The sequence below is a fragment of the Aythya fuligula genome, chromosome 17, assembly GCF_009819795.1.
Source record: "Aythya fuligula isolate bAytFul2 chromosome 17, bAytFul2.pri, whole genome shotgun sequence".
In the NCBI taxonomy this organism is placed as follows: Eukaryota; Metazoa; Chordata; class Aves; order Anseriformes; family Anatidae; genus Aythya; species Aythya fuligula.
In genome coordinates, this window is record NC_045575.1 from 1,380,257 (window position 1) to 1,407,772 (window position 27,516).

Genomic DNA, 27,516 nt, shown 5'->3' on the forward strand with positions numbered 1-27,516 from the left:
ATTTATACGACTATTTATTTAGTAATAAAGAGTGACCTGCAGGGGCCGTGTCCTCATGTCATGGAGTGGTGTCGGCTGGGAGGACGTCGCTGCAGGAGGCGGTCTGGGAGGGGGGCAGGAGCTGTTTGCCTCCCGCACCACGCGTGCCGTGCCACGTGAGGCCGTGCCGTGCCGTAGCATGCCGTGCCGTGCCAGATGCTCTGCCAGGGCTGGCCCAGGAGCACGCAGGAGCCTGCCCCTGCCCTGTACCTCTCCCTGCGTGGCACTAACGCACCATCAGCTTGGGTCACCGCTGCCAAAACGCAGCCCTCGGGGGCTGGAAGTGGCCAAGCGAGATTTCCACGTGCCGTGGGTGGGTGTTGGCACAGCCCCCTGGGCTCACAGCCCCTGGCAGACAGACAGACAGACAGACAGACCTGCCCGGGGCAGGAGCAGAGCCCTGTGCTGCACAGAGCCAGCGCGGCAGGGCACAGCCACGGTGTGGAGCTGGGAAATGCCCACGGGGCATGGCACAGGGCAGCGTGTGCCCACCAGGCCGTCCAGGGCTGGGGTTGCAGTGGGCTGTGGTGCCTGGCGTTGTCCTCCTCGCCTCGGTTCTTCTGCCCACGAGCCTGCAGAGCACAGCTCCGTGGCGCACGGCTGCGCTGCGTGGGTGCGTTGCACGGCTGTGGTGCACGGCGCTTGTGCAAGGACCTTGTGCAAGGTCCTCGTGCAGGATCCTCGTGCCCAGCCCCTGTGCAGGCTGCTGGCGGCTGCAGCCCGGTCCCGCGGGGGGGCAGCACACACCGCGCAATGCCGGCTCCGGGCCCCCACGGTCCCCCCAAGCCCACCCCTGGGTGCCGAGCCCCGGCCCATGCCCAAGTCTCCGAGGTGCGGGGCCGAGGCTCCCCAAAAAAAGAAGTCTGGAGGGGTCTGAAGCCCCCTTGGGTGCAGCCCAAGCTGCTGGAGGCAGTGGGAGCTGGGCTGCAGGACCTGGGACCCCTCTTACCTGGGTCAGAGCCAGCGGGCAGAGCAAATAAAGGCCGGGGGGGCACCACGCACCCCCTGCCCGCCTGCTGCTGAGGCCAGCGGGCAGCAGTGCTACACCTACCAGCCTTTGCCCCATCGTCCCACCGGGTGTTATTCCCTGGGGGGCTCCTCCCGTGCTCCTGCCCCTTGCCACGACCCCCTGCATCGCCCCGTGCCCTGCAGCCGGAGGGGTTTTCGTGGTGGGACCCCTTTTGGGCTGGGTGCCGTGCTGTGTTGTGACACCGCGCGGGGCCGTGGGAGCAGCCCGGCTCGCCGAGCAAATGCTATAGCAGAGAAGGGGGCACTTCATCTTCCGACTTGATTACTCGCCGTTAGCTTTAACTGCACTGTCTCCGTTTAAATGTGATTTACATATATCTCTCATATTGTGGTTTAAGTATTTCCCCAGGGTGAGGGAATGAATAAGTTTCATTATCACTACTTAGGAGAGGCTGAGGTTTCAGCTCTCGGCTCACGCTGCATAATCAAATGAGGCGCTGAGCCGGCTCCATCTTTCATGTGAGACGTTATTTGAAAATGATAAACTTTGCTTTCCCCATGCCTGGTGGCACATCCCCATCGGGCACACCGGGCCTGGCCGGGCAGCGTGGGCACCCGGCGTGCCCCCACCCCACCTTGGGGACAGGCACGGGATCTTCCAGTGCCATTGGAAATAAAACAAATTTTTCCTCACCGTGCAAATGCCCAAGTCCTGAAGGTGCAGGGATGTGCTTGTGATAGTTTTTAAATGGCTGGGGATGCTGCTTCCCCCAGCCCCCCCTGCGCCTTCGAGATGCGCCCTGCGATGGCCGGGTGGCGATGGGGACCCAGCGGCCACGGCGGTGACACCCCAGGGTGTCAACACCACAGGGTGTCTCTGGGGGCTGCAGGGTGGCCTCGGGGCGTGTGCTTGCCCCTTTCCCACCCTGCCCTGCCCTGCGGCCCCTCCGGGTTATTTCACCCCTTTGACCCCCCCAGGTCTGCTCGGGCACGGCCCCCCCTGGCCCCCCGCCTGCCGCTGCGCAGCGCCGTGCCGCCGCTGACAAACCCAACAAAGGGAAGAGAAAGGCACTTGTCATCCAGAATGCGGAGCGCGGAAGCAAATTTATTTTTAGATAAATCTAAAGCTTAATTTGTGAAGCTAATATCAATCAAAATGAGAGATGGGTTTTTTTAAGTCCTTTTGCAGCCGTGCAATTTATATCGCCTGTCTCTTCTCCCCACTCTCAACCAGCCAAGGCGGCTGCAAAGTTTAATATCAGCCTCGCGTGCGCCTGCCTTAAAAATGAGCATTATTATTTTAATAGGACGATTTTTGCGGATCAGAAAGGGCAGCGTTCTCCCCACCGGGGTGTGAGGGTGCTGTGGTGGAGGTGGCTTTGCCCAAGGGTGCTGGGACGCATCTTGGTGAGCCCTTGCCCCATCCCCATTCGTATCCCCCCCTGTTTCGGGTGCCTGCGCCTCCCCAGACAGCTCCGCAGGGTGAGGGCTTGATGGAGGTGGGCAGCTGCTAACGAGGGACACATTTATTTTGCATTACACATTTGAAATCTGCCCGTGTAGAGTGAAATCCTCCTCCGGTGACGGATCTATCCGAGGGGCGAATGAAACTGCTAAATAATAAAAACCCAGAGCACCTCCTAATGAAATGTAATGACTTCGAGACCCGCAAGATGAATCGAGCCATCGCTCCCAGCCGCTCGCCCTGATTTATTGGGAGGTGGTAAATATGATAGCGGCATCGCTAACGAATTCCCCCTCGTGGGGAAACTGCAAGCAGAGAAGTTTCTGCTGGGGCCCTGAACCCCCCAGGGAGGCCACTTGTAGGCACGTACACGGGGGTGTGCGTGTGTTGGGGGGGGTGTGCGTGCACGGGGGAGCCCCGCACCCCATTCTGCCCTTCCGAGGGCTGCCCCGCTCCCATTTAAGCCCCTTTGCAGGGGCAGGGGAAGGGGCCAGTCCCGGCTGCCACAGCCCCAGCCTGGTCTCAGCGCCGGGTGGCGATGCTGGGAATGAGATTTCCGCTTGGGAATGGAAACCAAAGCGTGGCCACGAGGTCTGCAAGTCCCCGCCGGGCAGTCCTGGTTCCCCGTCCATCCCTGGCAGGTGTCCCTGCTGCGTGGGGATGCTGCTGCTTGCTCCCAGCCTGGCAGGAAGAAAAGTGTCCCTCTGGCCAGCTGTCCCTTTGGCACCGCCAGCCCGCACCGTGCCGGGCCCAGCGGGACCCCACCTTTGCTGCTTCCAGCACCCACGTGCTTCAGCCTCACGTTCCTTTGAACGCGGCAGCTTTTTAATGACAAAGATCTAAGCAAACGTTTTCTGCCAGATGCTCTGATTTTAATGCTCAAAGCAGGCGATGGCACTCCCTCCTCCTCCCTTACCCCCCCCCCCAAGTGACATTAACCTCTGTGAAAAATTCCTTTTGTCCCAATTCCTCTTTGTTCCCTTGATTGGCTGTCACACCAGCGCTGCCGGTGACAGAGCGGTCCCCTCCTGGCAAGCCATAAATACTGGCAGGAACACGGACCCTGCCCTTATGGCAAGAGGGAACAAAGTGGATGGGGCCATGGTGGCCTTTGGGTGGCTGCAGGGACGGCGACGGCTCCATCCTTGTTCCTGCAAGAAGTGGTGCTGAGCGTCCTGGCACGGCACAGAACAGCTCAGGGCACGGCACGGTCCCCTCTGTGCCGCGGGGAGCCACGGTCCAAAGGTGACAAAGTGACACCAGGCTCCCCTGGCCGTGGCTGCCCTCTTGTCCCAGCTCTAAAGTCCCCGGCCGTCCCCGGAGCAGGATAACAGCACGCCATATGGCACCGCGGGGGCTGCGCCGGCACGGCGCGTGGTTTAGGACGTAATGCTATTATCCTCGTGCGACCGGCTCTTTGCTTGGGACGGGAACCTGCAAACCCCAGACGGGGTGAGATGCCACCAGTGCCACTGCTGCATGGGATCCTGCATCACCCGATGGCTCGGGGACAAACGCCCAGTCCCCATGTCCCAGCGCCCACCCCCGTTGGCAGCACCCCGCTGCCCGCGCGGTGCACTCGGGGCCGCAGCCCCTAATCCCGCGGCTTTGGCGGCACCGGGGCGGCCCCGCACAAGTGCGTGTGCCTCGCCTGGCACCGGGGAAGGATTAATGGATCAGCGTGGTTAGGAGGATATTTATAGGTGTTCCTCCGTGCCCTAAAAATCTCCAGGGCGAAGCCAGGCCAGGAGCGGAGCCGGGGTGGGCAGAGGTGTCCTGGTGTCCCCGCGCCCCGGCTGGGGTGGCAGCGGGGAGGCCACAGCAAGCAAACAAAATCCAGAGCACACGTCCAGTGAGATCCTGGTTTTACTTTGGGAAAAACAACATCCGGACACACAGCTTGCAGGTTTTGTGGTTGTTTTTTTTTTTTTTTTTTTTTTTTTTCTCGTTTGTTTTCTCTCATTTTTAAAACAATATAGTGCAGACAGCACTTCTCACAGTAGAATATAATGGTCAATTTTAGTATAAAAAAAAACATTCTCAGAGATTTGTAAATGCACTTAGTGCTTGAACAGGCCTTTCAGGGATACAGTACCTCTTTTCTGAGCACAATCACCTTGGGTTCCATCGGGGTATTGTTTCCTTTTCCTTTAAACATCAAAACACTTTGTATTTTGTGATGCGGAGCCTTTTTAAATGAATAAATCTATTAAACACATAATTACACAGACTGAATAACGGACCAGAATGAGTGGTTTTGAACTGCTTTAAAAAAAAAAAAAAGGAAAGAAAAGGAAGTCTGCAATCCCACCCCAGCGCGGTGGCTAGATGCATTACTGGATGTGATCCTACATCTCCTTGCCTGCCTCTAAAATGGAACAAGGGTATCATTGACAGTAAAAAAAAAAAAAAAAAAAAAAAAGCAAAAAAAAACCCCAAACCTTGGAAAGCTGAGACTTAGGCGTGGTCCTGCGGGCTCGGCCGCCCTGTGGGACTTTTTCTGGGTGACCCCAGCCCCTGCTCACCCCGTGGCGGGGCTGGGCGGTGCCGCAGCCACCACGAGACGCACGCTCTGGGCAACTAAAAAAAAAAAAAAGAAAAAAAAACAAACAAACAAACCAAAAATCTGTTCAAGTTTTCAAGTGTTTTTCTTAAATAGCCTCCAGACTGTCCCCAGTTATTAGCTTTAATCAAAGCAGTGCAAGTTATGGACTTCAACTAAAGGTGAGCGCGGGCGCTCGCGGGCGGGGACCCTGCCTGCGGCGCAGCCCCGGGGCCGCCGCGCGCACGCCCGTGCACAGAGCGGAGCCTCCTCTCCCTGGATAGCAGCAACTCGTAGCGATTCCCTGTTCACATTCGTGGAAATAAAATGATTTCTGAGCTATATAGACAAGCATTCCTTCATCCTTGGCTTCCAGCGGGTTTCGGGTGCATCCAAGTTTGACGACCCCCGGTTAAATGCCAGTATCTGCGGGGCGCCGGGACCCCCTTTCGGTAGCCAACCCCGTCCCCCCCCCATCACCCCGCCCTGGCCTCCACGGTCTCGCAGCCTCGCGGTGCCGGAGGCCCCCCGGCCGCCCTCCCGGCCGTCGCCCTGGCTTTGGGAAGAGCAGCAGCCGCTCCTTATCTGTAGACGGGCAGGCGGATGTGAGCGTGCTGGTGGTCCAAGAGCCTTGGCACAGACACGGTCTCGTAGCCCTTGCCCAGCATCTGCTCCTTGATGCAGGGCGGGTGGATGTCGTTGATGAGATACTCCAGCGACTGGAGGCTGCTGCTGAGGATGGAGGTGTTGCAGAGGGTCTTGCTGGGCAGCCCCTCGGCCGGCAGCACGCCGAGCTCGCGGGGCGCGGGGCCCAGCTCGGGGGGGTTGTAACAGTCGCTGGTGGGGGTCACCAGGACGCTGTTCCAGGGCGGCGCGAAGTACTGCCCCACCGAGAAGTTGCCGTGCATGCAGTTCAAGGGCGACGAGCTCACCTTCTCGCCCCCCACCACCGCCGCCGCCGCCGCCGCCGTCGCCCCCGGCCCGTAGGGGCGCGAGGCGCCCGCGCAAGCCTCGGGGGACTTGCTGAGGGCCCCCCCGCCGCCGCTGCCGCCCCCGCTGTACATTCGCAGGTGCTGCTGCTGCTTCTGCTGCCAGAGCAGGTAGTCCACGCCGTCGGGGTAGAGGCCAGCCTTGGGAGCCAGGGCCGGGTTGGAGCCCAGCGCCAGCTCGGCTCCCTTGCGGCAGTCCGGCAACACGGCGCCGGCGTAGGCTCCGGCCGAGGCCACGGCGGGGAAGGCGCCGTGCTTGGCCGGGCTGGGGTGGGCGCCCGCCAGGGCCGGGCAGGCGGGCTGGGAGCCCTGAGCCTGGCACTGCTGGTTGAGCTGGTAGATGATGCTCTGGATGGAGGGCAGGTTGGAGGGAGGCAGCGCCAGGCTCCTGCCCGCCAGCGGCAGCGCCGAGGCCGCCACCGTCACGTTGGGGGGCACGGGGCCCTCCAGCTGCTTCTGGCCGCCGTGGTAGCTCAGCTGCCCGGCGCAGGAAGGGCCTGGAGCTAAAGTGCTTGAGGCTGGGTAGGGAGCGACGCCGGCCTGGGCGGGCGACAGCTTAGTCCGCTTCCCCTCCGCGTTCTTCACCACGCTTTTGCCGGAGGCTTTGACGATGGCCAGGAGGCCCTGGTAGCCGCTGGCGTGCACGGGGTAGGGGCTGTAGCGCTGCCCCGTGGTGTCGTAGCCGTTGACCGTTCGGTTAAGGTGCTTGTGCTGTGGGACCCTGATGTTGGTGGGGAAGATCTTGATGGTCAGCGGGCTGTTGGCCACCTTCTGTGCATAGGCGTCCAGCTCGGCGGGGCTGGGGTAGCGCGGGGAATGCATGGGTGCCGCCGTCTCGCCTGCGGGAGCAAAGAGCAGTGTCAGTCTGGCCACAGGACCCATGGCTGGCCTTCAGCCTCATCCCCTCCTCCTCCTCCTTCTCCTCTTTCTCCTCCAGCACCACCCGCCCGGCTCCCGGCGCCAGCCTTTGGTAGAAACGAGGTCACGGCACAAACCTGCCCCCTCTCACTTATAAAGTCACTTCTAAGTGGCCTAAAATAAACTCGGTGTGGAGAATGGAAATGTCACTTTACCCAACGGGGGAATCTTTCTCCGAGATTGGATTTAAACTACATTATACAAGCAATTTCATGGGTGCTTTGCGCTGCTACGAGAACCTCACCAAAAATGGAAAAGCATTGCATTTACCAGCCATAAATCAGCAGTTCCTATAATGAGCACAAAAATGTCACTTTTATGCAATTTTACAGATGAACAAAACTGGTGAAATTAACTGTGGTAACCTACTGTAGTCAGCAAAAGCCACCGCAGAAAAAAAAAATTATATATGTATATATTTTTGTTCCTTTCAAACTCTTTCCCAAGCAAGTTTCTGCCATTCTGGTGTGAAAACTCATTTGTCGTACCCATTATACTTTCATTTGGAGTTTATCTTGAGTATCCAATGAGCCACCAACTGTGAAAATGATTAAATCTACAAAATCTATCTAATAGATGGAATAAATTAGGTGTTTAAAATCTCCACACACACGTGCGCATGCACATCCAGGCCGGCACATGCGCGCAGGGGGGGTGCCGCTGGCTCCCCATCGCTCATAAAGCACCCCGGGGGACACGGGTGCCCACGGTCCCAGTCCCAGTGCCCACACACTTGGCACAGGCAGTTCCAGTGGCTCGGGGCAGCCAGAACGTTGTGCTCGTCCTTCCACCACTGCTGGGAACGGAACAACCACGGAGCCACCGGTGACACCAGTAAAAAGGAGGCGCAGCAGACAGATGTCCCCGTTCCGTGAGCAGAGTCGTCGTTGTCTGTAATGGGGACGTTACTGCCAGCTCCGTTTCACAAAATTTCTTCTCCTGGCGTGCCAAATGTGTTCTTCCCCAGGCTGCAAGGAGCCCTGCTCTGCATGAGTACACCAAGGAGCACGGCACGGCGGTGCCTCTGCCTCGCTGCCACCTCTCCCGTGGCCACGGCGGTGGCACAGGGCAGCAGCAGGGACCCTCCAAGCACGGGGCCGGGGATGCAGCAGCAGCCGGCGCGCGCCTCGCCGTGCAATCCTCAGTCCCAGTAAAAGTAATGGCACGGAAAAAGACATCGTATAAGCATTTCACACGTGCTTTATGAAGATGGGCCCATCTTTCCGCACGGCTGCTGAGCATCCTGGTTCTGCTCCCCGAGTGCTGAAGCTGCCCAGGGCTGGCTGATGGGGCAGGCAGGTTGGGGACAGCACCAGCCCTAGGCACGGAGGAGCTGGCCAGGTCCCAAAAGTTTGTCCCTAGGCGATGTCCAGTGCCCATTCCCTTCACCAACCCCACTTCTCCCAGCGTGAAGGGAGCTCGAGCACTGCCACTGCTCCACAAAGTTGCTGGCACAACTGGGTAACCACCAGCCATCCTCCGCCCACCCTGGGCCAAGTGCCACCGAGGAGCCCCGGTGCTCCCAGGGACCCTGCCCCTCACTGCCAGGCAATTTGGGAGGCTGGGGGTCAAGGTCGCTGTGGAAGAGCTGTGCCATGAGGCGCACCTAACGAGGGCGGATTCATTAAACGGGGCGACCACGCCTGCCTCGGTCCTGCTCCGACCTCGCCGCATGCATGCGTGTGTCTGTAAGAGCAAGGCCTGGCATTAAAAGCAGTATTTAGGGGCAGGCTGGGGCACTCACACCTCAAGGACCTGGTGTGCAACACCCCCGTGGAGGAGCAGGAACAGCCCCAGGGGTGCGGGGAGCGAGCCCAGGGCCGGCCGCCGCTGCTCTCAGTGCTCTCCATTACGGCGATGTACCAGTAATTTAAAAGGCAGAATGGAAGCGCATTCACCAGCCATTTCTCCCATTAAGTTAATGTTATGGGCTTTTTACAGGTGTCTTAAATAGACATTGTTATTAACGAGTATATTAAGCCAATTAAAACCAGGGCCTTTGAGCAGGATTTAATGTAGCTGCTGGGAGAGACTGCGCCCGCGGCTCCGTACGGCAGGGCGCGGGCACGCAGCAGCCCAGGCAGGCTGCCACGGGGCACGCGGTGCTTCCAGCACCTTCCCATCCTTGGGGCATCGCCCGTGCTGGGTTAAAACCCCCCCCGGGACAATGGATCCCCCTGATCTATGGGTCTGGGAGCGAGCCGGGGGGCTCTGCCCAGCGGCACGGCCGCCGGCACCGCGAGCAACGCACGTCTGCATTCCCCTTCATGCCGGCACCGCTGTCCTTGGAGGTGGCAGCATCGCGAATACTCAATTAACATGACACTAATTAGCCGGTGACACTCGCAGAATCCCTAATGAACCCATTCCACGGAGGGAGGAAAATCCTCCTTTCTGAGCAAAAAGAATTAAAAAAAAGAGGCCATCGATGGGGGAGGGAGCGGCGCGGCCCCGCGTGCACCCCCCGCTCGCTGCCGGAGTCTCCAAGCCCCGTCCCCGAGCGCCGTGGCCGTGGGCGACGTCGGTGGCATCGCCCCGCTGGGGGAGCACGGGGGGCTGCGAGCGAGCCGAGGGGGGAAGCGAGGAGCCTCCTTTGTCGCCTTCTTCACACCAGCTGGGTTGGATGTGACAAGTCACAAATTCAGTGTGTTGTCACATATCAGGGTGACGCACCAAACCCCCACTGGGAAAATTACAGAGCTACCAATTTCCAAGAGGCTCCTGGCGCGCTCGTGCGCGCTGCTGGTAAGCGGCTCCCCCTCTCCGGAGTAATTACTGCTTTCTAACGGGCTGTAATTACTGCGAGATGCAAACTCTCCCGAATCACCGCCGTCACCCGTCAGGCGCAGACAGCCCGCCTGATGCTCAGCCGGTCGCCGGCAGTTTTTTCCCCCTCCCTCCTCTTGAACCCGAAACGTCGAGGACGTCACGGCGAGGGTGGGGGCACGCGTTGTAACCCCCCCTGTGCCGGCGCAGAGCTCGTGCGCTCCCCCGGCGAGCGGTGCCGGTGCCACCCACCCGCAGGGATGCTGCCACGGGAGCAGGGCAAGGCGGTGGTGGCCGCTCCCCTGCTTTTTTCTCACCTCCTGCTCCAGACCTTCGCTTGCTCCTGAATCACAACGGGCTCAGTGAGGGCTCGCTGCCGTGAGCATCCCTGGCTCCTGGAGCTCCTGAGCCTCTCCGGCCTCGCCGGAGCTCAAAGGGCAACACCGAGATGGTGGCACCAGCCCCAGCCTCCCGCGACACCCACCTCTCATCCCCTCTCCCAGCCGATGCTCTCGCCGGCCACGGGCCATCTCCCTCCTCCGCTCGCCTTTTCCTGGGTGAAGGCGACACGCAGCCAGCTCTGGGTCCCCCCCCCCCCCTCCCTCCCTGACCTGCTCTATTTTTCCAGCCTGCACTCAATAACAGCTAAATAATTGAATCTGCTCAGCAGCCAAAGATTTGTTTTGAATTTTATTGGAATTTTAAATTGTTTTGTTTCTTCAGTATTTTATTACTGTAAATGGAAAATGCATCGCCCGCAGTAATAATCCTATGGCTTTTTATATTACTCCGAGCTTCTGCTCAAAGCATTATTGGAAAGCTAGGCAGAAATGAGAAGCCATTATAATGGCAGCATAGGCTTATAAGATTACGCCTCCAGCTAAACAACTTTTTACTTTAGCAAATTGGCCACCAAACTCGGTTCAAGACACAGATTTAAATCCTAGACCCCAACAACGCTGCAATCCGAAATAAATCTTTGTTTATGGATTCGGGCAGCCTCAGCCCTGCCGCGCTGCGAGCCGAGAAGCCGGTGCAAAATGCGTGACCGGAGACACGCGGGGGTCCTGCCACCGCTGCCCAGGGGAACCCAGGAGCCGTGCCGTGGAGATGGGGTGTCCCCGACCAAAGCAGCACCTTTTCCAAGATCCTTTTTCTGAGCACCAAGCCTCCTCCATCCCCTGACGCCATGGCCATGCCGGGTGCTGGAGGAGCCCGGCTGCGCCCCCGGTGAGCCCTGCTCTCAGCCACGCGCCTCCCAGCACGCCGGCAGCTCTTGGCTCCAGCCCTGGGGCTGTGCTGCTGCAGGAGGGGCTCTGGGGTGCCCCTGCCCTGGACGGGGAGGATGAGGAGGATGTTGGGGTGCGTGGGGGGATGTCCCGGGGCTGGCACCGGCCGCACAGCAGTCCTGGGGAAGGGCTCAGTGGGGACATGGTGGCAGCAGTCTGGTCGCCCTCCCTCGCCCCCATTCCTTCTCTCCTCCACAACATCAGGCGGGACAAACCTTATTTTTACACATCGAAGCAGGACCATATTTTGCTACTAATGAAAAAAACTCATCTCAGAGGTAAATCTTCGCAGCGCTGCAGAGCCGAGAGCTGGTGAGGCCGGAGCTGAGCCTGGAAACCGGCACCCCCTGAGCCCCGGTCCCCCCTGGGGCAGGTCTGTCCCCGTGGCACGGTGCCCAGCACCCGGGGAGCTGCCCAGCACCACAAGCGGGGCACAGGAGGGTTTCCCAAGGGGGAAATCACCGCAATTTTCTGCCCCACAGCGCAAGGTGAAGCCTGGGGAGCTCTCATTAGGTGGATGCAGGTGGTACAGAGGCCGGGACCTGTGTGTGATGCTGCTGCCTGCTACTGGGGGACCTCACCCATCTTTTGGGGCCACGGGAGCCTCCCCTCTGCCCTCCCCAAATGAGGGGCATGCAGCAAGAGCTGAGAGCTCGCCCTGTGTTTGGGCCGTGCTGCCCCGCTCCCCATCCAGCAGGGGAGCGCCAGCGTCCTCGACGCTTCCAGAAGCCATCCACAGCCCCCTGATCTCGCTGCGAAACTGCGAGCAGATTTTAGAAACCTAAATATTTGCACAACACTTGGAAGGAAACAAACAAAACATGGTGCGTTTGACAAACAAATGAAGCCCCTGATGCTGGGGTCTGGGTCCCCCTTGGCAAAGCTGCGTGGGTACCGAGCCCCCCGGGCTGGCGCTGGGGCACTGGGGGGGGGGACATTTGGGGACACGGGGACGGGCAGGGGGTGCGCAGCCGGGCAGTGCTGCTGCCCCCCACCACGCACGTCCCTTCCCTGTCGGATTTCACCATTTTCCACCCTTTGAAGTGCGGCGGTTTCTATGGTGACCGTGTCCCCAGGATGGGTGGCGCAGAGGCCACCGCGGCGCAGGGATGCAGCGGGGGGGGGGGCCCCACACCTGCGCGGTCCCCGGCCCCCCACCAGCTCTGCTCAGGGCACGCAGCGTCCCCACGGTGTCCCCTGCAGCGTGGCCCCCTGGGGTGGCTGGGGGGGGCAGCAAAAAAGGGCTGCGCCCCACCTGCAGGAGCCCCCACCCCTGCAGGACCCCGGCCCCGCCGCACAGCCCCGCGCGGTGCCGGGACAAAAGCCTCCCCCAGCAGAGCAGCCCCCGCACGAGGAGAGGAGCCGAGAGAAAAATGCAGAGCGGCTTCGAGGGCTTAAATTAAAAACAACTCCAGGAATAATAGCCGGAGAAATCCATCTGAATAAACGTAGGTGGCAAACCTCGAGCGGCAGCCGCGCAGGAGCCGTAATGTGCAAAGACAACAAAATTCATGACAAAGCACAAAGGGAAGAGCAGGGCTTTGCCATCCCGAGATATTCATCCATTAACACGTTCCCTTTTTAGGCTGACATGTCATTTCAGACGGGCCTTTTTTTCCTCCCCTTTATTCTCTCCCTTGAAGGAGCGCGCGGCTTTGCCGAGGCGTTTGCTGAATTGGATCACCTCAGGGCGAGCACTTTATTATCTGCAGTCAAAGCGTCACCACAAATACCAGTCTACACACACATGTGTCACTTTCTATTTGTCTCCTCGCCGAGGTATTAGCACCGCGCGCCGCCGCGGCACCGCGCACAGCGCCACGGCCAGCGGCAGGGCAAAGGGAGCGGGGAGGGCGGGCGGGGGGACGCCCCGGTGCCACCCCAATGGCACCCTGGTGCCACCCCGATTCCACCCCGACGGCACCCTGATGCCACCCCGACACTGTCCCAGTGGCATCTTGGGGCCACCCCGGTGCCACCCTGATGTCACCTTTAGGATACCCCAAATGCCACCACGAGGCTGCCCCAAATCCTCCCCAGTGCCACTCTGGTGCCACCCCACCACAGGGCCAGCAGTGGGGTCCTCGGAGCAGGGGGAGCTCACCCCAGCCCCTCCACTCTGTTATTTGGGCGATGTACTTGCCACTTTTTTATTATTAAATTAATTTTTGATCTCTAAAACCCACACTTTTCATGCTGCCAGCCCCCCCGTGGCTCCAGCGAAGGCACCGGCAGCTGAAAACCCCACAACTGCTACGAAATCAAGAGCGGTGCCGAAAAGTTTGGCTGCAGAACCGAAACCCCTCCCGTGTCAGGGCACCACGAGCCAAATTCCCCCAGAGGTTGGGGTCCGGCTGGGTCCCTGCTGGCCACGGGGTCTCACCTGGGGAGCCTCCCCCCAGCCCAGCGCCCGGCCCCATCCATCTCCCCCCACACACGCGACCGATCGAAAAGTGTTTCTGCAGCGTTTCCTGGCAGGGAAAGTGCAAGTCAACAGCACATTTTGGGCATGGCAGTTAATTGAACTCCTTTTTATGGCACATATATAAATACACAGAACCATCATTAACCGATCCCTTCCAGAAACTGAAAATGAAAGAATTAATCTTATTTCACTCATGTGTAACCCCTCATGAAATTAAAATGATATTTTATGGGTGTGTACAAAAAGCAGAGCTTTGCTGCAGCTACTTTAATGAAAATGCCCTTGGAATAAGTAGAATTGTGTAATGAGAAGCCATTAAATGTGGTTTTATCCCGGATGCAATTAAACAGTTTTATCACTCAGGGCTGAGTTTCCGTGGGTGCGTCCCGGGGCGTGCGCAGTCACGCCGAGCCCTCGGGAGCCTGACCCAGCCTCCCCAAATCCGTGCCCAACAGGGCTGGGCTCCGAATCCAACAACCACGCCAAAATGATGTTTACGGAAAAAGCGGCGTTTGATGTGAGCACGTCAGCCCCCTTTTGTTCCTCAGCAGGCTTCGGTAAACAAATGGCACTTGTTATCTCGCCTTTCTAAAAAGCACCTGCGAAAAATAAAAAGGGAGCAGGCGGGGAGGAAGAAAGCACAGCTCAGCAAAGCTCGTGATGCGCATGGAACAGGTGGGCTCCTTCCACGGCCCCTTTGATGCATCAAAGCAAGGACACGGCCTCGTTGCAGCCCTCTGCGGGGCTCTGGTGCTCAGGGGGACGGGCTCAGCCCTCCTCATCCTCCCTGTGCCACGGCACCCACGCAGCCCGAGGGGTCCCCGAGCTTCTCGCCCTCACCCACCCCGTTTCTGGCTACCCCACAGAGCCCCGTCCTTCTTTCCATGGTTTCCAGCTGGGGGTGTCCCTGTCCTTTACGCCCACTGGGACATTTTGCTTCCCAAAGGCCACGTCCCCATCCCTGGGTGCCGCTGCAGGGGGGCAGTCAGCAAGCTGCCCTCGAGGCCACGCCACGGGCATTATTTTATTTCCTTTCTTAACGAAGGAAAGTGTTCTGCTCATGAAGCTCCCCATCCCTCCCAGCTCCGTATTGATCCCAGCCCACGGCAGGGCCCCCCCGGTGCAGGCTGGAGGAGGGCACAGATAAAGCAACGTTTCATTAAATATAACCCAGCGCTACGGTACTGCGGAGAGCAAGAGAGGCGAAGAGTTTGGGCAAAGCGAGAGCCGCATCATTTGATTTATAATTTAAATAAAGCTCAGGATTCCTGTAATGCACACGGACTAAAATCAAAAGGGGCCGGGCTGCCGGAGCTAATTGGAGGTGATTTTGTCTCTGAGGATGCTGTTTGTTCCTCGTGGGAGGCGGCGGGCAGGGGCTGGTGGGGCACAGGGCACCATCCTGCCACAGCCTCCAGGACACAGGGCACGCTGCCACCCTGCTCAGGGCACGGACTGGGATTCCTGGCGAGGGAAGCCAGCCTCTGCCACCAGCACTGGGGTGCAGTCACCCCCAGCAGTTACTGGGATGCTCCTGCTCAGGGCTGGCTGTGCCGGAGCGTGGGGCACCAACGCACCGGGAGCGGGGAGAGGAATAGGGAGGAGAGCGAGGGGGAACGCAGGGCAGGGCCATGGGGTGAAGGTGCCGGGGCCCTCAGCTCCCAGCACGGGCAGGAAAATTAGTCAGCTCACCTTTTACGTGAAATTAATACAAAAATTAATCAGCGGCACCGGCAGGGTAATAGGATTTCACAGCGGTGCTGGGCCAGACGGCCAGCGTGCCGAGAGCCAGACTCATTTAATATCGACAGAAACAATGCCAGAGGACAGAAATAAGACCCATAAAGATAATTACTGAGATACTCAGGAGCAAATTAAGTAATCAGAGGCACTTCTAAATTGTGCCTCGTTTTAAGGGAGCGCTCTCTTTTCCCAGTACCTTGGCGGGTGTTCGGGGGGCAGCGGGAGGCTCGGCCCCACGGCCGGGACGAGCCCGGCGGCTCCTCGCCACCCCGCGCACCGCAGGTGCCATAAATAAGGAAGGGAAAATTGTATTCAAACCCAGATGCGTGGCCCTGAATGTCACCTGCAATTTAATTTGAAATAGCAGGAGGCAGAGAGGAGAGAGGCATGCTGCATTTTCCCATAATGAGCGGAAACGTACGGTCAGCTAAACTTTGATTAAGGTGACCTGGCCGGCAGCGAGCGCGCTGGGGGAGCGCGGCCAGGCACGGCCCGCACCGGGGCAAGGGGGGAAAAAACCCCAGGGAGCTGGGGTGAGCACGGTCCTGCCCCAGGGGTGGGGGCACAATCGGCCACCCCCTGGTCCCCGTGTGGTCCCTGCTGGCCTGGGGTCCCCCCGGGGGATGCTCTGCGGCGTCGTGTCCCACGGGCTGAGGCACCCCCAGCTCCGAGCCACCACCGGGCATTGGGTACACTGTGGGAACAGGGGGGCACATCCTGACCTTGGCACCTCGTGGGGCGCAGCACAAGGAGCCTGGTACCAAACCTGTGGGGTCCCCAGGACACCCTGGCAGGATCCCCGCTGTGGGTCCCGTCCTTGTGGGCACAGCCGAGCTCGTTAGCACGTGGCACCGAGGAGCGCCGGGAGCCGGAGCCCTCGCGCCAGCCCTGCGCCGCTGCTCAGGCATGACGGATTAGGAATAATTTTACAAGAGCAACATTCATTTTCCTTCCAGACACTAATAGGAAGGAGACTCGAGCGGCACCGCGAGCTTGGATTCAAGGCGAGCACACGGATGTGCGGGGCCACGCGCTCGCCCACCCACTTCGCAGAGCCCATGGGGAGCCCAAATCCCAATGGGGTGCAAACCACTCGGGGGGCACAGACCCCATCCACCCCAGACCACCAAGGCCCTGCAGGCACCAGCACGTCCCCACCAGTGATCCCGCTGCATGCCTCTGCCCGGGGTGAGCTCCTGGCTGGCCATGAAACCACGCTCGAGCCTGGGGAGCTTCACCCAGAAAATAAACCCTGGCCCCCCCGTGAGACCCTGGGGCCAGCCAAACACCGAGCAAAACCCGGTGCCACCCCGTGCCAGCCGTGCTGGGGTGCCCAGGTAAAGGGGAAAAATGTCTGTGGGAAAATACAGATCATTAAACAAATGCCTGGGGGCTGTCACACACTAACAAGCCGAGCTTTAGCAGCTGATTTGTCTTCAGCCTGCAATGTTTAAAAATCCAACTGAGACCAGCAGAAAAATATCCACTCCCCTCTTTAAAACACACATTCATCACTTGAGAATCTTAATGCGTCTTTCCCAGCCGGGGAGGTCAAACACGCCTGCCTAAAGCAGGCTCATTAAATATACATTTAATCATGGTTTGGATTGAGAGACAAAGGCTGGGAGAGACAGGTGCTTTACTGGAGTGACCTTTTGGAACCCATTTTAATGTAACTAGTTTACAGCTTATCTGAAAGGCCAGCTCGTCGGGAAGGCGAGCTGCAGCAAAACTGGGAAAGTAATTACGGGGGGGAAGGGACGGGAGGGAGGGAGGGGAGGACGCCGAGGCTTCGGGGGTTCGGGAGGCTGCGGAGCAGGTCCTGGAGCTTTGTCTGCCGCCGCGCTTTGCAGGCAGCCGCGCAAAATTTTCCGAAGTTCCACTTATCAGCCCGAGCAACCCAATTTAATTTGCTTATCTCGTCTCCTTCCCCCTCCCCCCCCCAAATAACCCCGCTTCTCCTGCTCTTTTTAATTATCAGTTAAATGAATGTCTTTTCCAATAAGACAAGAAGCATCAAAGCAGGGAACAGGCGCGGGCGCCCCAGGGCGGGCAGGAGCCGGGCGCAGGCTCGGCTCCGGAGGGGCTCGGACCCCGGCGCATCCCGGTGCTGGGGGGCAGCGGGCGATGCCATGCGTGTGCCCTCCCCCCCACCCCACCACTTACACTTGCGTGGCTCCAGGGCCTTGTTGGGGCAGGCGAGGTGCTGGCCTGGGGGGTTCTGGGTCCGCTGCAGGCACGCCAGCATGGTCCGGGTGTCCTGGCCGGCCGCGCCGCCGCCCCGCGTGCTGCTGAGAGAAAGGAGACGGAGGTCAGAGGAGGGCACCGGCCACCAGCACCCTCTGCCCGTGCCCCCCACCCGTGCCCACCTCCCACAAACACTTCCTGTGCCCCCTGCCCGCGCCGCCGGGCAAAGTCTGCGCACAGCAGAGGCTGGGAGCTCCTGCGCCGACCGCCGGCGCGCACGCTGCGCAGGGGCCTTTGCTCTTTTGGAGATAAATAAATAACTATGGAAGCCTTAAATAAATATGAAGATGTATAAAATAAATATGAAGGGCTCGGTGGGTGATCTGTGCTCCCTGCGTCGCTCTCTGCTCCTCCTGCAGGAAACCAAGCAGCTCCTCGTCCTCCTTCGGGGCAGAGCTCCAGCCTCAAGCCCTGAGCCCGGGCTGGGGACAGCAGCAGCTGCCATCGGGATGTCCTCCCCACCGCACTGCAGGGACCCGGCCCACGGGCGTCAAAGTCCCACTCGGGATGGTGGGATGCATCAAAATCTGCTCAGGAAGAGCTGGAGGGGTCAGGCCAAAGTCACCTCCGCCAACGATCTGCTAATTGCACATCCCGAGGGAGCCCAGCGCAGGCACAAACGCGGCTGCGGTGCCCGTCCTTGGATCCATCGCTCTCCTGGCCAAAATGTTCCGCTGGCTGTGAGTCAGGGCTGCATGGCAGGGCGGATGCACCTCTTTAGCTGCTCCATTGCAGGGAAACATCCTCCTGCCGGGTCTGGTGGATGGGATCCTGCCTGCCCGGGGTGCTCAGGGGTCCTGCGACGCGGCTGCTGCTTGCACGAGGTGCCGGGGTGCGTGGGGACAGCGCAGTGACCTTGGGCACGTGCTGGCACAGCAGGTCACCACCACCGCTTGGTGATGTGCCCCCCTGTTTGGGGCCGAGGGCAGGAGACCCCCAGCACCTCCCCACCAGCATGGCCCAGCAAGAGGGGCTCGATGGGGACCCGCAGAGCCAGCGAGCCCCGGCCCCAGCCTCCCGACAGCAGGACCTGGTTACCGGCCGTGTCTGAGCAATTACAGAAATGTCTTTTTTTTTTCCCTGCACACAATGGACAGGCCTTCTTGGGAACTGCTCGCCTTCTCCTCCGAGCTGACAAACGGCCACAGACACGCGCTTGCTCTCTCCTGGCTGCCACCACCACGGGGTTTGGGGTCCTGAGCTCCCGTCCTGCCCCTGCAGGGACACGGCGGCACCCGGCCGGCCCCGCTGCAAAGTTTGGGAGACGGAGAGAGTCGTCAGAGAAAGGTGTGAGGAGCAGGAGGGGAGGAGGAAGTCATTTAATACCGAGCAGGTGTCTGGAGAACCCAAATTGTGCTGTTTTCTCCTAATAATGAAGTATTCATGAGTAAAAGCCTTTTTCACTACTTTCTTAAGATACTAATTTCACAACAAGCGCCTTGTTACCATGCAATTATTCCAATCTTGCATTTCTCCCAGATTCCATCTGTCCTAGCGCTCTCTAAATGAAAGACAATCATGTAACCACCTTTCATTATTCACTATTTTACTTTCAGCAAAGGTACCCTGAAAGAAATGATTTCCTCTGAAAAGGACTTTTATTCAGTTTCAAAACCAATTTTCTCCTATTACTGTCTTAAAAAAGGAGGAGGGGGGCAGGGAGGTGTTTTTATTTCGCGCATTACATATCCTTTGTTAATGCAGCTCGCAGTAAAAGCAGCCGTATCCATTTTCTGGCTTCGATTTCTGGTAATTTTAAAATATGCCATTACAATCAGGCAGAAATTATACAGTTTGAAAAGAGAATGAAGTGCTTCTTATTCACAGGCTGAGCGCACTTGACTGCTCGGGAGCTCGCGTCTCCCCGCCGGGACCGGGGGCTCGTGGCACAGCCCCGCTCCCGGCGCGCAGCCACCGGCCGGATTCGGTGCTGGCCACGTCCTCACCACGGGGTGGCCCTGGGCAGGGACCCCCTGGCCATGTCCTGAGCCCCATCCGAGCCTCTCCCACGCGCTGACCTCCCGCAGTTGTCACCATCTGGCCGATTAGCGGCGGACGTCACCTCTGTCCCTGCGCCTCCCCGGGAAGCCGCGTTGTCCCCGTCCCTGTCCCCGTGCCCCATCATGGGTGGCTGGACATGTGCCACATCAGGCCCTGGCACGAGGCTGAGACCATAAAAACGGCCACAAACGGTGGCTCTGGGGACAGCCGTGGGTCACGGCAGGGTGTCCCCTATCCGCTGCCCCGCCGAGGACAGGAGCCGAGGGCAGGATGACCCCAAACCCACGGAGCAGCGAGCGGGGAGGCCGAGCAGCCCCAAATCGGAGCAGGATGCAGCCACGGTCCTGCCCCTGCTGCAGGCACAGCCGGGGTCCCTTTGGGGGCTGCCACCCCCCGCAGGGCACCGCGACCCCCCAGGGGACACCGCAGGGCTCTGCCCCCACCGCGCACCCCGGGCAGCGGCGCTGCAGCCGCGCCGGCGCGGGAGCCACACGCCAACCTAAATAAAGGCAGCGATTAATTCCCATCACAGCTCTGCCCCCGTCGCCCGGTGTCACGCAGCTCTTAGCAGAGACAATTTTTTCGACAGCTAAGCTGAGCTTCACCCCATATTAATGCGCACGCTTAATAACCGCCGAGGTCCCCGGCTCGGCACGCGCGGCCCCGCTCAGCCCCCAACCCCCCCCATCCCCCAGGCCCTGCAGCACCCTGGGGTGCAGGCTCAGCACCCCGGCCCCGCAGGCAGCAGGGGGCCGGGCCCCCCCGCACAATAGGCATCTGTCCGCTCCGTGGCATTTCGTTAATGCCGCCCAGAAAAGCCCTTGAATCAGCTGATGGGAATTGGACGCTGCGCTCTCCCAACGCTTACCGCCAGCTTAGTTAGCTCCATCTGCGTTTGAACTAATTCCAATCAGCAGGATCCGATTTAGTTCAAGCTGCTCTGGCTCTTTCACGGCAAGAAAGGCAACACTCAGCAGTTTTTGCTGCCCTGCCCCTGAGTTTGCACGGCCTCTGCCCAGCCCTCAATTATGGCCCTGGGGCTGGTGGCACCGCCGGCACCGCTGAGCCCGGAGCTGCCGCGGCACCGCCACCAGCCCGAGTCGGGGGAGGCAACGGGGTGAGGACTGAAGAGCCCCCCGGCCCCAACAGCCCCACGATGCTCGTGCCAAGAGCCCGGGGACTGCTCCATCCACGCTGCCGGGTGCTGTTGGGATGGGGACAAGGACAAGGCTGGCCCCGAGCCAGCGAGGCCCCAGCAGGTGCTGTCACCGCGGTGAGACGGCGCCGGCACGGGGCACGGCACCGCTCGTCACCCGGTGCTGTCCCCAGCTCCCGTGGTCAGGATCAGGAGCTGGCAGCACCACGGGGCCCGGGGCTGCCACCCAGTGCCCTGCTCCGGTGGCTGTGGGCAGGGGGACAGTGTCCCTGCACCCCTCCAGCTCCCACCATCCTCCTCCTCCTCCTTCCCCAGCCCCTTTCCCACTGCCTCCGTCCCCGCCCCCAGCCTGCTAATTTCGAGGCCCTATCGCTCCATCGGACTATTTATAAACCCAAGGTCTTTGTGACTTTAATAAAAAAAAAAAAAAAAAAAAAAAAACCCTCTGTGTCTAAAGCTCCAATGACAGAAGGGTTTGGCACCTTCTCTGACATCAGAGGCCGATAAGACGGTCTTATCTCCTCCGAGAGCCCCGCGAAGGTCCCTCCAGCGAGATAAGGCCAGCGCAGCTGTCGATAGAGGCTTTCATAGGCGAGGATTTAGATAAAAGAAAATGTGACGGGAGGGGGGGTGGGGAAGAAAGGGAACTTTCAAAGTCTCAGCCTGAATTGGGTCTGTGCCGCTCGCCTCGGCAGAACAATGAATAAAGGGGACTGCAGAAGCTGGCCTCTTGTTAGGAGAAGAAAGGGCCGTGTCTGCCGCCGCAGCGTGCGCATCCCTGCCCGGGCGCTAACGAAGCTGAGCGTGCTGCCCGTCCCTAGCACGCGGCCTGGCTGGGAAACGGGGGCCAGCTGGGATAAAAACCACGTAAAAAGGGGATTTGGGGGAGCGGGAGGTGAGGAGGGGTAGGAATAGGGATGCTACGGAGCCTTGTAAATGAGCCACAACGGAGCTCAGCACGGCAGCGGGCACGGGGCGACCTCGGAGCCATGCGGGCTCAGGCAGTGACAGTGGGGATGGGGACAGGGATGGGGACAGGGACAGGGATGGGGACAGGGCTGGGGACCCCTGGGCACAGGCAGGAGGTTTCTGCTCCACCCTGAGCAGGGAGGAGCGGCCGCAGCGGGGGCAGAAGGACGCCCCGCTCGGCACCCGCAGCCCGGTGCGGGAAGGAGCTAACACGGGAAAGGTCACCCCGCGGTAAATCACGGGGAGCATGAGATAAAATAAAAAGGAGAAGTTTGACGACACCTTGCCGAGGGCAGCAATAAAGCACGGCGTGCCGCTGCCGGCTGCCCGCGACCTTCCCCTCGCCTGGCAAACGTCTCCATCGGGCCCGGCCGAGCCGCGCGCGCGCCCCGCTCCCCTCCGCGCTCCAGCCCCGGGCCTTTCAGGGGGCCCTGTTAATAATTAAATGTTAATCTAAAAAGCAATTTTAGCCGCAGCGCTGCAGATCTGGTTAGAGATTACATTAGCATGTAAGAGTCAAGGGTAATTTTCTCTAACCCCTCTTGTGATCTCTAAAAACCCGCAGATCTTAAAGCGCCACCAGCTCCTCTGAGTGCGGCTGGAAGCCGGGTTTGTGCCGGGGAGCGGTGCCAGAAGTGGCAGGACCCCAAAGCCAGGACCCCAAAGCCAGGACCCCGCAGTGCCACGAGCAGAGCTGCAGCCCCCGAGCTTGGGTTCACACCCAGCAGCCTGGTGGAGCTTGTCAGAGCAAGGCCCCAAGGCGAGGAGCATCCCAGTTTCGGGTGCTCCCAGCACCCGCGTTTATTTACGGAGGAAACATTTTCCTGCTGCATCCCCACCCCTCTCCCCTCGGTGCTGCAGGAGCCCCCAGCTCGCGTGGTGGCAACGAACAGCAAGGAGGCAGGACCGATGGCCACGGGGACGTTACCCACATGGATCCATCCCCACCAAGAGCTCCTGGTGCCTCCTTGGCCCCGTGCACGCAGGACGGGGGCTGCGGCACAGCCTGGCACTGCCTGGCCCCAGAATCGCGTCGTGCCAGCCACAACAAGCACCCGAGTGTTTGAGGAGCAAAGAAACGAGAGGGAGCTCTCAGCGCATCCTGCCAGGGCAGGAGATGGAGTGGGACCGGCACGGGCAGCGAGCCCGTTCGAAAAATGAGCATCAAAACCCCCCAAAATAGCCTCCTGCTCGGGAACGGGGCCATAAAGGTGGGGGTGACCCCGCGAGCCCAGCCCCGTGCGGGGGAACGGCTGCGGCAGCACAGAGAGCAAATTGAATCAGAAGACAGAAGTAAATTGCCTCCTGACTGTTACAAATAACCTGATGGAAGAAATAAGGTATCAGATGTGTACGTAACAATGGAATTAAAAAAAAAAAAAAAAAAAACAATTCAAGTGCTATTGAGCATTTGCAGACATCCTCGCGAAGGACTAGGGCGGCCTGGTTAAATTTATGTGTCAGCTTTAAGGAGGCCTCTCATCAAATGAGCTATTTCGGGCAGAGATTAAAGATCTATTTTAGCTGTGAGCGGGAACAGCTCTCCCTAACAGGTTAATGATGATTCTGGAAACCGGAGCAGCCCCGTGTCCCGGTGCCGTCCGTGGCCACAGTGGTGCCAGGAGCATCCCCGTGCTGGGGGGACTGGGACGCGGTGCGAGGTCCCCCCTGCTGATGCCCAAGCACGGATGGGACCCGGGGCTTTGTGGCTCAGAGGTTTCCCTGCTCTGAACGTGGGGCTGCTGGGTTTGACCCCAAAAAACTCTTTGTAGCTCGGCGCACCTTCTTGGGTCTCCAACAGCCCTCTGCCACCATTCCCGGTGCTGACATCCTCCTCACAGCCTGGCCGTGCCCTGGGGATGCTTCCACAGAGCACCCACCGATGGCACCCCACGGATGTCCTGCTCGATGTCCCCAACCCTCCTGAGGCTGTATCCAGCCGCTCTGCCAGCGTTTGGCCAGGACAATTTGGGTCCTGGGGAGGTCTCTGTCCCGTGGGGAGCTGCTGGAGGACACCTGCAGGCAGCATGTGCTGGATTAGCAGGAATTATCTCCGGCAGGCTCAGGAGCATCCCCCACACCGGCAGCACGGGGCAGGAGCAGCCAGAGGTGGGGAGGAGCGGCCGAGCACGTGTCGGCTGCAGGAACGGGCACACGCTGCTGTGTCTCTGCCAAGAAGGTCGCTACGTGGGATTGGAACAAAACCAAGAAAGAAGCAGCCCTTCACCTCTCCTTCTCCATCAGACACCAAATCCCGCTGTCCAACACCGTGCCTCGACCCTACAAACCTCTGTGGCAACACCCACGGCACCGAACAGCCCAAACACCCACGGCTCCCCGGGGTGCCCCAGAGCAACCCCAGCCCGAGGGGATGTGATTGCAGCCGGCAGCAGCACGGGGACCTGGGGCTGTGAGTGTGCCACGAGATGTGGCAGCCCCAGTGCTCGTCTGGCCATGGTGCCCAGCACCCTGGGCCCCCCAGGGCCGCCTGGCACTGCCCATCCGGCGGCACCGCGCACGGCGAGGGCAGGCGCGCGCCGCGCGGTAATTACAGCCCCGAGCGGCGGAGCTGTGAAAGAATCTAACGAAGGAATCCAGGGTAGATCGCGCTGCCGAAATTACTATAATCAAAGGCTTTCACAAAGGCTTCAAATGCAACCAATTACCCTGAAAGGCAAGGCAAGAAAGAAAACAAATTAACGTGTTTGCACAGAGCCCGGCGGCGGCGCACGCACCGCCCCGCACCCTGCGCGACCCCGGCCCGGCCGCCGCTGTCCCCGCGTCCCCCGGCACACAAAGGGGCTCTGTGCTGCCGTGGTGCTGGTGGCACAGCCCGGGGATGCGGGACAGACCCCGCCACGGCTCCTTTCAGCGTGCCGGGCCCTCAAAGCGTGCATTGAGGCCGGCCCCGCGCCTCCCCGCCGACAGATGGGCGGCTATTCACCGCCACGGCTCCCAGAGCCCTCCCGGCCCCCCTGTGCCCGCCGCCCTCGCCTAATTAAGTTACGCTTCGTCTGTGCCGCGAGGCCGGGGGAAGGAAAAGGGAGAAGAAAAAAAAAAAAAATCAACTTCTTTCTTTTAATATTTAAAGAGAGTCCGTCACCCCGAGTCTGTTTTGTAATACAAAGCTCGGGGGATTTAAACCCTTCTCACCCGGAGAGATGGAAATGAATGGTGCTCTTTAATGAGCCAGTTCAGCAGAAAAGATAGATTTCTGAGATTACTGTAGGAATTCTTATAATTGATGTGTACTTTTGTAACAAGGATTATGCCACCATCCGGCCAAGCAATTCCGGCTCTTCCCCCCCCTCCGGAGCTCGCCCCGCGCTCCGGGTTCGCCGCGCGCCTTCCCCGGGGAGAGGAGCGAGGCCGAGCCCCCGCGGGAGGAGAGAGGCAAAAAGGGGGGGCAGAAAAAGCTCCCACTAAAGAAAAATTAAACAGGCTTTTCTTATTTAGCCATAGATAATGCAACGCAACCACTGAATGGGAAAATAAGGCATCTATCAAGATTTATATATTTGTTTTACAAAGACCTACTTTCTCCTGCCTATTCTGCGAGGCCAGATGAGCTGCTGAATGCGGAGTAATTAAAATGAACACAGAACAATACACGAGCCCTCTGAAGAACGCGGAGTTTCCCTTTTATGTTTATAGCAATTGTATGAAAATGTACAACACGGAATGGCAACAGCTGACAGCCGAGATGAAGCAGACATGATTGCGAGTTGGCTTCCTCCCGCAGCTGATTGGCATTAATTGTGCGCGTTTGCAAAGCAGAACAGAAAGTCTGACATTAGCTTCAAGCGAACATTTCTTTCTAATAGTCTTAATGATTACGACGAGGGCTGATGATCATCGCGGTGCGTTAACGGCCCGGGGAGCGGCTGTGCTCTGCGGCTCCTCCCGGCTGTGCCGGGCTGGCCCTGGCCCTGTCCCCAATCCTGTCCCCATGGGGACACTGCCCAGGAGGGGCTGCAGGCACCAGGGATGGATCCGGGCTCCAGCGCTGCCCCAGGACCCCAGGGATGCCCCACACGGCCGCGTCCTGACCTAGGGTGGATGAGGGGAGCCCGGCACGGGATGGGCTGGGGCAGGGGATGCTGCCCGCATGGCTCCTGGGCAAAGATGGGAAAGCAGCGTGCAAATAACCCGCGTGCAGCAGCAGAGCCCGTTATTAGAAGCTGATTAATTAAACCTAATCCGAGTTTTCATCGCAGACTTTTTGCTGGGCGGGGTGGTTTGTGGGACGTCCTTTTCATGCCCTGTGCTGGCAGGAGGCAGAACCCAAACCAAGAGGCCCTGAGCACTGCCACGGGACAGGGCACCGGTGCCAGACACGCGGGGACCCCCAGCCCCAAAACCCCTGGGTTTACCCAGAAAATAAAACCCAAACCCACGGCCAAGGGGAGTGCAGCACCACGGGGTGCAGGCAGATGGATATCCAGCCGGGATGTGGCCACGGGTGACGGCGATGCCACGTCCTGGCCGCAAACCCTGGCTGTAACCGGGGCCCTGCGCCCTCCCCGGCAGCAGGCGAAGCTCCGTGGGTTCACAGACCATAAACCCGACTGCGAGCAGCCAGGAAACATTCACACGGCGTGCGCACGGCCCCTGCTTTATCAGCCGTCCCCTCGTAAAGCTCGGGGCTCCCACGACAAACCAGGGCTGCCACGAACACGCTGCTCGTAGCACCACGACTGGCGCAGGCGCACGAGGCGCTGCCTCAGCGTCACCCCCTGCCACGTGCCGTCCGCCAGCCCGGGCGATGCTCGGGGTTGCCCACGAAGGACAGGACTCGGACACCATCCTCCTGCTCTCCGGGTCGGATCCTGCTCAGCCCTGGGGTCTTGGGGTCACCGTGCAGCCTGTGGGGCCGGCCACAGCTCCGGGCCGTTCCTGGGTACAGGTCTGGGAATTCCCGGCCCCATCATTTGTTCCCAGATGAGAAGAAATCCAGGCGCAAGCCCCCTCCTCCTCCTCTCCTTCCCCCCAAAAAGTCCGTAGAGAAGAGCTATAAAAGCGGCTCGTTATCTCACCTAGCGAGGCTCAGACTGTATGTTATTGCTAATTGGGTATAACATCCTTGTCTTGTTCTGCTCTCTGAAGCTAAATCAAGAAAGCACCACTGCTGCGAACTAATTATATCTCCGGACTGCAGACTCCAGCTTGTCTTTCCCTTTATTGAGTTAAAAAATGGTCACTAACCTTAATCTCTCATATCCCCAAGCATTACAGCTGCTGAAAAACTGCCGCTTCCACCCGGTCTGTGCCGGGAAAGCCAGAGCACGTGGCCGGAGGGGGGCTGCTCCTCGGGGAGGAGAGGAGCCCCCGGCACCGCACGCCAGACACGTCCCACGTCCTACATCCCCCACGGGACCCCAGCTCCGCTGTGCCCACACGGCACTCGTGTCCCCTTGACACCTCCAACACAGGGCTGGGCGCCCCCAGACACCGCTCGCTGCTGCTTCCTGGCTTTTTCTTCTCAAAGGAAGCTGCTTTCGTGAGGATTTGGGGTAATCACAGCCCCGCAGCTCAGCGGGGAGGGTGGGGGTGGCAGCGCCAGGACCACGTGCAGCGGGGACACCGGGCGCTGCTCCGCCAGGACCCCACAGGGCTCCCCGGTGCAGGAAGCACCAGCCCTTTCTGGGAACGCCTCCACTTTCTCCAAAGGGGGGGGGGTGAGACTTTGGTTCTCGCCCTGCCACAAGCATCCCTTAACAAACGGACACGTCCCTGACTATTAATTAACCCGAACCACTTAAGACAGCCTCCCGCTCGTCAGCTTTAAGGGCCAGCTCTGAGCAGCAAATCCAGCGACGCGCAGATGTGGGCTGCTTACGTGGGACGAAGGCGAGGGGGGTGCCCTGGGCCACGCCAATGACCCCCCCTGCTCAGCACCCCTAACAGCAGGATTTACACCGTGCAATTAGCCAGGACACACGGCTACAAGCGGGGCGAGCAGGGTCCAGGGCTGGCAGTGCTGCCGAGCGCCCCCCGC

At 59.8% G+C, this 27,516-nt stretch overlaps 1 protein-coding gene across 1 annotated transcript; it reads right to left on the minus strand.

Moving 5' to 3' along the window:
* Window positions 1–5,555: 5,555 nt before the first annotated feature.
* FAM222A (family with sequence similarity 222 member A) lies at window positions 5,556–17,418 on the minus strand. The gene is made up of 2 exons (XM_032199119.1): window positions 17,312–17,418; window positions 5,556–6,843 (listed from the first exon to the last, which is right to left on the minus strand). Exons 1-2 carry the CDS (start codon window positions 17,391–17,393, stop codon window positions 5,597–5,599), a joined length of 1,329 nt encoding a protein of 442 aa, XP_032055010.1. The 5' UTR covers window positions 17,394–17,418; the 3' UTR covers window positions 5,556–5,596.
* Window positions 17,419–27,516: the final 10,098 nt, after the last annotated feature.